General features: G+C 38.5%; 2 protein-coding genes across 9 annotated transcripts in view; one reads left to right on the top strand and one right to left on the bottom strand.

Annotated features, from left to right (window-relative positions):
• Positions 1-6807, top strand: part of epb41a (erythrocyte membrane protein band 4.1a) — a 157201-nt gene extending 150394 nt beyond the window's left edge. For all 8 annotated transcript variants that reach the window (XM_052036179.1, XM_052036180.1, XM_052036177.1 and 5 more), the window contains 3 exons: positions 256-336; positions 1055-1163; positions 1879-6807. In XM_052036179.1, coding sequence (XP_051892139.1) covers positions 256-336; positions 1055-1156 — 183 coding nt within the window. In that variant the 3' untranslated portion in view covers positions 1157-1163; positions 1879-6807. The remainder of the gene's footprint in view (positions 1-255; positions 337-1054; positions 1164-1878) is intronic.
• tmem200b (transmembrane protein 200B) overlaps positions 1-12336 on the bottom strand; it is a 70156-nt gene that overhangs the window by 24999 nt on the left and 32821 nt on the right. The window lies entirely within an intron of this gene.

Here is a 12336-nt window from a genome sequence, read left to right as displayed (position 1 = left end):
AAATTCTAAAAGGATTTCCATTGAATATTTGCTGTTACTGATGAGTGGAAAATGGTGCATGTAAGTTTTCTAATATGGTGCATTTATAACATGAATGAATTTAGAATTTGTAAAGAGATGGAATTTGTGTTGTTCCCCAGTCAGTCATAAGTGTCCAGGAATGGGAGTGAGTGTCAGCATCCCATTTAATTTTACTTCATTGTAATCACCTTAGTGCAATAAGATTTATGATGCACTTTCTCTTTTTTGTTCCAGACTATTAAAGGGGGAGTTTCAGAAACGAGAATTGAGAAACGAATTGTAATCACAGGAGATGCCAATGTTGACCACGATCAGGTGAGAGCCATTTTTTTTCCCCTGTGCAATGAGTTGTTATAAAACATTGTTTTGGGTGAAGATATCAATCTTCATCAACACATTGTATATCTGTATCCAGTAGCAGTGCTGGTATCTCCTGAGACATACCTGATAAATAACAATGTACTTAGATTGTATTATTAATTAATTCTAGAGAATTTCACCTTGCTGACATTTTAAGTGACTATCACATTTCTGAATAGCATATGCTTTGGCCTAATCTCTAGTTTCCCAATATAAAGATTCATCTTTCAGCCAGGTATATGAAATTGACTTTTTTTACCCCTGCTTTAAGGAGGTCACCCAAGCACTCACTCACTGTCCTTTTGGCCCAGAATTAGTCAGTCATAAGATTTCTTAATATAGAATCATGATCTTTGTACCCTGTGGTGCAGTAGGCTGTAGCACAGTATACTACACCTGTGACAATGCATTCTTCCACTGAATGTTTTACGATGCAATATATTCCCAGATTGTACTAAGATTATTTCTTAGTGCTTTACCTTATTCAACTAGTGGTAGGTAGAATTCTGCTTTTTAAGGAAATGTGATGTTTATACTTCGAAGGAATGGAAAATGAAAACCATGTGTATAAGTAATCAGCTCACTGAAGAAATATTCTAGAGAATGTGTATAGTTCAGCAGCCGCATGCATATTTAGATATGTTTATTTTTTCACATTCTTGTACTTTGGTAGGCTTTGGCACAAGCCATCAAAGAAGCCAAAGAGCAGCATCCAGATATGTCAGTGACCAAGGTAGTGGTGCATCAAGAGACAGAGATAGCTGAGAAGGAATAAAGCCCAGGTAAAGCTTTCAATCAGAGATTGCTTTGCTTTTGTTATTTGTAATATCAAAGGATGACAACTACATTTGTCAACATTGTAAATGAATAGATTTGCTGGCAAAATTACAAGTTGTGTTTATGATGAATTGAATTCAATATCTCGTAATTTAATGTCAGTACAGTTTTGAGCAAAGATTGTCAGCTACAGAAAGGTTAAGTTTACAGACCAACACTGTTGAACAACAGGCAGAAAATCAGTGGCAATCAATATCCGCTGGATTACATGATGCTCTTTTGGTTGCAATTGGTCTAAAACTTTCAAATGATAAGCATCTTTAAGCTAATTTGTGCTTACCACTGGTACACTTCTACCGAATACCTGCAGATAATTAACTCAATGGAATGATGACATTTTGAATGTACAACTTCCTACACAAGTTTAGCATCTGGAGATGCTGAACTGACGCCATCTTTTCTAATGGCAGTGTAAAAACAGCAGGTCCTGCACGTCACCAGTGTGATCTAAACAGAAGTATTGGCTGTGTTTTGGAAGGTATTTAACCGCCAGCCACATTCTGTGGAAAAAAAATTAAATCAGGATGATTAAGAGACGAGACTGGATAAGTAGCCATGGAACACTTAAATCTTAAATTTAACAGACAATAATAAAATTCCTACATTTAGTATTCCCTCTGGCCCACAGGATGATAATAGTTTCCCTTTTTTGTTTTACAGAAGTAAAGGAAATACTGTGAGCAGAAGCTTTCCAAGTCCTACTGCTTGACTGTTCATTAGAAGAATTTTGTACCTTTTTTTAGGATCTGGTCACTGCCATTTGTGCTTGCTTTGCAACCCTTCAATAATCACCAAGTCTTGTATTTGGAACCAAGTAGACAAAGGACATAAGACAAGATGAGAAGATATCGAAGCCAAGGTGTAATCCTGGACTTTGTGTTTTTTTTAATCACTTGGAAGCATCTATTTGATACAGTTTTAGATCCATAGATTTTTACATATTTCAGTACCTAAAAACAGAAAAAAACTGCTTTGTATCCATGGGTGGGGGAGATGTTCCCCAAGGGCTGTTTTACTGCAGATGATGTCAGAATAAAGTTTCAGTACTTAGGCTGAGAAATGAAGTACATTGTGAAGAGTGGAGAAGTTAAATTCCAGCACAGTTTAATCATGACCATTTTATACTGTGAATTAAAGGAACTGTGAATAGTTGTGAACTTGACACTTAAATTTCTCAAACATTTTGGCAAGAGGAATCTTTATTGTTACTTATCAGGAGCCTTCCACATTTTGCTTCTGAAAGCTGTAGTATCCTTTTTCAAACAGTATGAATTCTCTCAACCAGCTGGCATTTCTTATAAATTTGGTCTTTTCTGGTGGGATTTTGATTAAAAGCAACAATTGAATCACAGGAGCTTAACATAAAATTTAGTGTTTAAGGCTAATATTCATGAAATCTTCTAATTTTTTATTCTATTTTTAAAGAAAACAACTTTGGAAAAAGGATATAACAGCTTTGATATTTTTTGGAAGTTGGACAGAGCTTAAATACACAGCCAGAAAAGTGCATGGCCTTTGTAGGATTGTGATCATCAAGTTCTAAATTAGGTAATATGAAGTAAATTATTTAGAATTGCTATCTTATTTATATTTCTGATTTTTACTACAAGAAAAATTCTCAATGTGCATTTGCATGGTCCTGGCTGGACAATATAATCTTTAATATGTTCTAGCACTGTTGATCATCTGTTCTGATGTGTCATATTCCACTATAAAGTTGTTTCCAGTCAAAGGAGAATATCCAGCCTGGGCTGTTGCTGGTAAAATTCACATGCCTCACCAAAACAACTATTGTGCTTGTAGATTTAGATAGCTAAACAATTTTGAGACACTGAAATAACTTTTAGTAGTTATATAATTTGAAGGGGAAGAAGAACTTAATTTATCATGCACATAGACATGTATTGTCAAATGTTGATCTGTAACCCACATATGAAGTATTGGGGGGGAAAATGTGCTTTAAATTTATGATCCCAATCCTACTGTGAAAAATGGCTCAGTACTTTGAATTCCATTTTTTAGATGTAAGCCCAACTAATTTGAAGGATTTTTGTACAGTTCTTTATATTATATAGAATTAACAACTCAAAAACTTTTACTCCATTAGGTTTTACTTTTAGGACATGTAATCATGGAAAAATAAAAATGAATCATGGAGTCTTTGTAGATATTAATTAGTGGGAACAATCTCACTGTTGTGGGGATTCAGTCACCATGATCATATCGATGATAGAAAATATCAGTCGTAGCATTTAGTAGATGGAAGTATTGAAATGAAATCATCCTTTATGGCTTTTTGAATACAAATTTTAATGAAATAAAACTTTTTGATCATAAACCGAATTGCAGAACTTTTTGGATTAATTGTGATTGTGTGGCCTTAATCCTTTCTTTAGAAAGATGTTGGTAATTGTTAATGGTAGCACCTTTTCATGTCCTCATGATGTCCCAAAGCGATGCACAGGAAGTTGCTGTACCTTCAACATGTAATCAATGTTAATTTGTAGAAACCTTTATGCAATTAATAATTCATTCCATGTGGTTGTGTATTTTTGTAACAGGAAGTGACATTACTGATTTCAAACTGTCATTTTGAATGTAGAAATGCTGAGAGCCCAATCTTGTGAAACTAAAGGTTAGATATACTAGTTTCAGTGTACAGTGTTAGAAACTGAGTCTTCCAAAGGCTTCAAGATATTTTGCAAATTCTCAGTTTGTATTTTCCATGATTTAAGTTTGCACAGAAATCAGAGACTGCTGTTGACCAGTTTGTTGTAGAATGTTAAGGAAGTGGCAATCAGCCAGTTTTATTTGCAGAGATTTCTTGAGAAAATAGTGATGTTTGTTGTAGTTGGCTTTACGATATATTAACAATGAGTTGAAAATCAATATCTCGATGCGCCATTTGTGCTATTCCATTTCATAATTGTGTTTGGTTGGCTAGCCTTTGTGCATTGTAGTTTGGCTTTTATCATGGAAATTGTGACTAACTCATAAATATGCTGACTGCACAGAGATGACTGTGTATTAAATTTTTGTTTTCTTTGCCCTGAAGCATTTAATAAGTTCAAGTTGAGTGCTGGAAGCCAGATGTTGATGATTTAAAATATCAATGCAAGGTAAAATGTATTTACAAAATGAAAACACCCTGTGAAGTGTATTTCCTGTTCTAGTATTTGCAGATGAAGTACAACAGTTGATAAAACTGAATCATGCTTTTTAAAATCCATGTAGACCAAATTGCATTGCTTCCTAAAACAGGTGTGGTGATTTGATGTTTTGATTTTCTTGCTCTGTGCTTGCTTACATGACTATGGAATGCATAGAGTGTTGATCTTGATGTTCATCGGCTTATTGCCTTTGTTTTTAAAAGGTGTCCAATTCTGGGATCTGTTTGAACCAGCTTCTAGCCTTTAAAAGGGGAGGTACACTGTGGCTGCAGCAGATGCAGGCAGATGTTCAACAAATGAAGCTTAATACCACAGCACAGTAGAGTTTGGGTGCCAAGGTTCTCCAGAGCTGTTTTGGAGGAAAAGAGAAATTATTTCCATGGGGAAGCAAGAATCTTTTTATACATGTTAATTGAAGGTACAGCAGCACCAGATAAGTTCATGGACCAGTATCCAGAGGCTTGGATTATTCCTGTGGACAAGGGGTTCAAAACTCATGGTAACCGGGGAATTTAAATTCAAGTAATTAAATTTGTAATGAAAAGTTAATATCACTGATGGAGACATACAGCACAGCTACAGGCCCTTCAGCCCACCATGTCCATGCCAACCATCAAATCCTATCTCAACTATCCCATTTACCAGAATTTGGGCCGTAGCCTACTATGTCTTGGCAATTCAGGTGCTTGTCCAGATGCTGTCTGAATGTTGTGAGTACCTGCCTCCACCACCACCTCAAGCAATGTTTCCACCGCAACTACCCTCTGGGTGGAAAAAAAAATTCTTCCTCTGAACCTCTCTGAAAATTAGAGCTCGTACCAGAATTTGTGCACTGTGCTGCACTGCACCATCACAGACATCTTGCAGCTTGTATACCCTGCCATCTATTCAGTTATTAAAGATGTGTCATCTAAGCGCACTTCCTTGCAGGACAAGGTGGCACACCAACAGTAAATGCAGTTGCTTTGCATAACCCCACAAGAGGCAACAGTGCTTACCATTACTGAGTCCATGGCAGCAGCAGGGCGAAAGGTCTGGATAAACATGGTGTCTTCTCGCCTAATTTCTCTTGTGCATTGCAGATGGTGCAGACATGTGCCTCTTGTTCTGTCACCTCTCCAGTTTTTACAAGCTAGCACTTATGCATTTCTCCTTTACACTAATAAATAACATGCCTGGTAATGCAATGGTTGGAGTGAGAAGAGAGTGAAGATAAAGACACACTGGCATTAAACACCCCCCAGCCATCAGCTTGGATGCTGACACTGCATGAAATAGAGACGATCAGTATCCGGTCACTCACCAGTTCCAAGTGGCCTGCAGCTTTGAGATGCAAAAGGACTGTCAACGTGCTAGATGCCTGAGAGGTCATGCATGAGTTCTGCAGAGGATTCTGAGGAGTACCCTAATGATGCAGACTGTAGAAGACAACTGGCGGATACAGTGAAATGAAAAAGGCACAATGAAATGCAGGTCTGCCAGAAATCCTGCATGGAGTGTCAAGTGACATGAAGTTACCCAACATCAACATTCAAAGGGCTTTGTGCAGAGCTTGGGAGTCTATTCTGTTCAGTTTCCATTACAGATCCAAACCATAATCTAATGGCTGATATTTTGGCTCTCATTCCAGAAGCCAGCAAAATCTGGGTGCTTTACCGGAAGCTCTGACTTGTGCAAACTAAGCTTGCTGCCGTTCAGCAGCCATCAATCCTGTGGGTACCAGTGTTCAAAGTAGCTTGCACGTTGTCACAGCTGTCCAGCAAATGTGTCCTTCAGCATGGTACTAGGAATGCTGTGACAGCTCTGAAGGTGTGGCAGTGGCTTTGGAGAGCATGGATCAGCTGTCCTCCAACAAAGACACTTAATTCCACTACTGTCCTTGTACCAGTTCTATTGCTATTATCTGCCTGCCAGCCATCCATTCCAGTCCAGGCTACTGCCATGCATTCTAAGAAGTTTAAGTTCAAGGCCACTTGCAATCTCTTCCACTAAAGTTGGCATTTTTCCACCACTCAAGGTAACACTGTGTGGCATGTTTTTGTTTATAAATTTGCTTTGGAATGTTAATTTGAGTTGGTTGTTACTGACTACCACAATGGCAAAGATAGATGCCAAAATGTTAAACAATAGAGAATTGAGGTTGTGTTTATTAATCTTACTGTAACTGGAAAGAATTGATCTCAGCCACATAGAAGGAGAAACTGCACTTGGCTCTGGATCTCTGGCTTACAAAGAAGAAATCAGCTGGTACGTGTGCAGATGGTTTCTATAATAATAACCCTGCAATAGATGTGCCTATCTGTCAATTTGCTGAGTACAGATTTGGGTTGACTTGCAATACTCCATGGAGAAATGACCTGTCCATGGGTTAATGGACAACTTTTAAATACGGGTAAATAAAGATTACACTGTAAATTGATGTGTTGGTAAGAGCAGTGGTTTTGTCTGGGCTCATGACAAAAAAAATCAATTGTCAATTTACTCAAGTTGTTTGTTTGAAGATGAAAGGAAACAACATGACAGAATTTACAGCAATTTCTCCAGGAAAGTAATGCAGTGGTTACACACATGGTGTTCTTAAAATCAATTTTGGTTATTTGCAATAAGGAGGTCAAAAGGCTTAAATGACATAAGATTTGCCCAATCATCTCCACCTAGAATTACGTTCTCACTAATAGCCCTTATGACACCAATGGTTGCTTGTTTGTCAATGTAACTAGGTCCAAGTTAAAATGATCCCCTGAGAAAATGGAAATTCCTTTAAAATAGTTTCTTTGCACTTTGCTCTCTCATTCACCCACTATTACATGAGATTGGCAAACCTATTGAATAAGTTGACAATCTGTGCCAACTGAATCCTTTGAAGAGCAGTTGTTTATGTCTGAATTTGGTCTTAACCCCATCTATAATTTCTTTGCTGCTATGGCTGCACAGTGCAGTTGATGAATTTGAATGCTGAAGCAGTTTTAATCATTGATTAATGCAGGATTTTCATTGCATAATCTTTAGTTGAATGATTCTTTTGGGACAAAAGTTTTCAGGTTGATCTCATCAGCATTAATGAAGTCAGGGCCATTTGTTTTGGCTTCTGTGCCTTTTATGCAAACTTGATGATTAAAAAAATGTGTATGAAATATACAGTACAGGTCAATGTGCAGGCTTGACAGCTGGTTAACTTGGCTGTGAACTATTAACTGTTTCTCTCTCCACAGATGCTGCCTGACCTGAGTATTTATTTTCTGGTTTTATTTCAGATTTCTAGCATCTGTATTTTCTTTGCTATTCAGTTAAAATTATTGTGCTAGTATTAGCAGATAAATTAAAGACTGATTTTTTTTAAAATCAATAATCATTGTTTGAAAATTAGCATGTGACATTTTTAGATGTATATTAGGTCTCCAAAAGCTGGGATTCATTGTACAGATATGATGGTGGGTTCAATTTGATTTCAGTCCTTCTAAACCAGAGTTACCTTGCATATCTTGCCCGACTACATACAACTCAAATGGGTATCACAGGAATTTATGCTGCAGCTAAATCTTCCCTTCGTGACCTTAAGGAGCCAAGATTAGTGAACTAGTTGACCAGAAATTGAATCTGGGTTTTCCTGCAAACAAACAAAATAAATTAGGTATCAGAGGTCTTCACTCCACCTTTTTGATAAATAAATTAATTAAAAATTTGGAATCTTCCATTTTCTATATCAAATGAACATTAAAGAATGGAGAAAGTGTTATTTGGGTGAGTGACATTAAAGCAGAAGAACCTCTAAACTAATTATCTCAAATTCACATGTGTATCATATGTACCTGGTATTGATTGATTTACTGCAATGAATGTAATAGGAACAGACATCTGCAAAGATACAATACCATTTCAGAATTATGCAAAAACTCATCTGTTAAGTATTAAGTCATCATAACAAAACAATCAGAGCAGTAAAGAAGAACTGTGTAAGATGTGGCAAGTTGTGCATCTAAGTTAGCCAGCCATCACACTCACTTAATGTGATCCAGGGCTGTATGCACTTTACCAGCAGTTAAAATTTTTAAGTTTGCATGAGATAGTTGGGACAAATGTACCCTGGACTATGTTTTTCCCTCTGAATTCATGGATTGCTTAATCAGATCATCCTGTAAACTCTTATGTATGGACAGAGAATAAATGAGGGGGGAGAAAAAAGGACAGAGGAAAAGTAATGCTTGAACTATGAGATACAATGCACTGCTGTTGCTGGAAATAGCCAGTCAGACAGGCAACAAGTGAAGAGAGCAAAATTAACATTAGAGACTACAAAGCTTTAATCAAAACTGATCAGTTCTGACACAGATTGAATATATAAAAAAATTGCAAATGCTAGAAATCTGAAATTAAAGTAAAAAAAAATTGAACACCCTGCAGGTCAGGCAGCATCTGTGGAGAAAGTGTTTCATCCTAATCTTGTGCACTTAGTACAATGGAAAGTGAAGGCAAATTTCTGAAGAGAAGTTAAAGGACCTGAAAGTAGTTGTCAACACATTTCGCTCCAGGACAAACAATCTTCAGTTGCATAATACTAGGGCAAAAGCAAATTTCCAGGCAATAATCATCTCTATAAGCACTGATATAATACAAGTCAAGTAATATTCAACCATATTGTGGCTCGATGGATTATATGACAAGGCTGCCACTTTGTATAAGCAGGTATGCACAGAGAGCACTCATTGCTAACTCCTAACAAAATCCTAGAAGCTGCATTAATATTGCCCTGCACTAAATTCCTATCTTTGGAAAATGGGAAAAATTATAAAGTAAATATACAAAATGTTTTGTGTACAAGCTGTTTACAAATGTTCATTAGTATATAACTGAAATACTAATCAGCAATTTCATTTGGACAATAGTCACTTAAAAGAATTGACAGATATGTGGGAATGGGACAAGATATATTAGTTACCTGCCTACACTGAGACCACTGGCCTCTACATAATTCTTTGCCTAGTATCAGTTTTGAGGTTTTCTTTGCTTACTCTGCACTGCATATGCCAAGTGGCTAAGACAGCTTGCAGCTGGGTCATTTTCCTGCACATCTGCCAAGAAACTGAAAACTGCAATTCCTTTAGTGGATTTATTTATAGCAGTAAATAGATTCCATAAATCCCTTTTGTCTGCACCTGTGCATTTATTGCACAGAAACTCAACTAGATTTCATCTGTGCATTGCAAGAATAAAATGCACATTTGATAGCAAACAGATGGACAATGCAGTGACGACCCAACATGTTCTCCAGTGCTAGATGGTTATTCAGCAGCAATCAAGTCCACTAGCACATTAACATATGTGCATTTACAGTAAAGCTGGTATTTGATTATTCAGAAATCTCAATGGTTTAGCATCTGGCTCACTCATTAGTACAGTCATTGGGTCAAACTAGTATTGCTTGCAGAGTGGGCTAGGTGTGACTGGAGCCACAATTGGGGTCCGAAACAGTGAGGCAGGATCGTGGGTAGCATGTTGGAAGAGGATTTCTCAGCATTTACACAGGAAGGTTTGGACCATGTGATGTTGCACAAGGTCATGGTGCCATGCAGGACTCACCACTTCAGCCTGGACAAAAGCCTCCTGAAAAGTAGTGCTGTGGATGAATGCAAGTGTAGGCAGCCAGTAACACATGGCAAAATCCAGGTCAATTTGTTTCCAGCACAAAAAGGACTAAAATCGTGAGAGATTACTACTTAAGAATAAAGTACAATTAGAAGTGTTCAGTGAATCAGCAGCAGTGAGAATATCATTAGGTTTATAATAGACTCTTCAATTAAGAGTAGCAATTCTAACCCATACTATATCAGCTGAGCTATTGGGAGCATGGTTGTGCATATTCTTACTGGCAAAATTTATGGCAAAAATAGAAATTCAGTGTTAACATGGACTTGTATGTCCTACAAAGTAATTAATAAATCACCAGTAATTTTGCTGCAACACCAAACTATTCATAATCAAAAGAAACAAAAAAATATTTAATCGAGATAGGACCTCTCTAAAGCTATCAAGAATGCCGAGAGACAATGCTGATTCAAAACAGAGTCCCAAACCAGCTTTCAGTTGTGGCAGGGCTTGCGTGCTATAACAGGCTAACAAAACGAAGTCGGGCTGCATCGTTGACAACAGCGCCTCCCTTCCTGATGAGCTTAACAAATTCTATGCATGTTTTGAATAGAAGGGGAGTGGTTTATCATCACCACCCACCCTAACAGCCTCCAATGCAACTGAACCAGTGGTCACCGCTGAGGATGCAAGATCAGTCTTCCAGAGAGTGAACACTAGGAAAGCATCTGACCAGATGGTGTTCCTAGCAGTGTGCTCAGCTTGTGCTGATCAGCTGGTGGGGGTATTTGCACACATATTTAACTTCTCCCTGCTTCAATCTGAGCTTCCCACCTGTTTTAAGAAGACCACTATCATCCTGGTAACGAAGAAAAACCAAGGTAACATGCCCCAATGACTACTGACCAGTGGCTCTGACATCCACCATCATGAAGTGCTTCGAGAGGCTGGTCATGGCACACATCAACTCCATGACAACCTCAACCCACTGCAATTCGCCTACTGCTGAAACAGGTCTATGGAAGACACCACCTCCTTGGCCCTACACTCATCTCTGGAGCATCGGGACAGTAAAGACACCTACATTACATTGTTATTTATCAACTACAGCTCCACCTTCAACACTATAATTCCAAGCAAACTTATCACCAAACTCTGAGACCTGGGACTCAGCACCTCCCTCTCCAACTGGATCCTTGACTTTGACCAACAGACCGCAATCAGTGAGGATAAGCAGCAATACCTCCAGCATGATTATTCTCAACACTGGTGCCCCACAAGGCTGCGTCCTCAGTCCTCTACTCCCTATACACTCATGAATGCGTGGCCAGATTCTGCTCGAATTCCATCTACAAGTTTGCAGATGATACCACCATAGTGGGTTGTATCTCAAATAACAATGAGTCAGAGTACAGATAGGAGATGGAGAGCATAGTGACATGGTGTCATAACAACAATCTTTCCCTCAATGTCAGCAAAAGAGCTGGTCATTGATTTCAGGAAAGGGGGCAGTGTACATGCACCTGTCTACATCAATGGTGCTGAGGTCGAGAGGGTTGAGTGCTTCAAGTTCCTTGGAGAGAACATCACCAGTAACTTGTCCTGATCCAACCACGTAGACACCACGGCCAAGAAAGCTCACCAGCGCCTCTACTTCCTTTGGAGGCTAAAGAAATTTGGCATGTCCCCTTTGACACTTGCCAACTTTTATCAATGTACTATAGCAAGCATCCTATCTGGATGCATCATGGCTTGGTATGGAAACTGCTCTGCCTGGGACTGCAAGAAACTGCAGAGAGTTGTGGACAGAGCCCAGCACATCACAGAAACCAGCCTCACCTCCATGGACTCTGTCTATATCTCACTGCCAGCATAAGCAAAGACGCCACCATCCCCAGTCACTCTCTCTTCTCCCATCAGGCAGAAGATACAGGACCCGAGGGCACATACCACCAGGTTAAAGGACAGCTTCTATCCCACTGTGATCAGAGTACTGAACAGTTCCCTGATATGATGAGATGGACTCTTGACCTCATAATCTACCTCGTTTGACTTTGCACCTTATTGTCTACCTGCAATGCACTTCCCTGTAGCTGTGACACTTTACTCTGTGTTCTGTTATTGTCTTTACCCTGTACTACGTCAATGCACTGTGTAATGAATTGATCTGTAGAAATGGTATGCAAGACAAGTGTTTCACTATACGCCAGTGCAAGTGGCAATAATAAACCAATACCAAGAATTGTTGTCATTACTTGTGTTTGTATGCTCATAAGAAAGCAGGCCATTCAGCCCTTCAAGTCTGCTGTGCTAGTCAACGAAATTACAATTGATCTTCTACCTCAATGTTTTCCATGTCATATCT

The sequence above is a fragment of the Pristis pectinata genome, chromosome 22 (genome assembly GCF_009764475.1).
Source record: "Pristis pectinata isolate sPriPec2 chromosome 22, sPriPec2.1.pri, whole genome shotgun sequence".
Lineage (NCBI taxonomy): Eukaryota > Metazoa > Chordata > Chondrichthyes > Rhinopristiformes > Pristidae > Pristis > Pristis pectinata.
The sequence above is the reverse complement of the archived record's forward strand: the minus strand, read 5'-3'. Positions and strand labels throughout refer to the sequence as shown.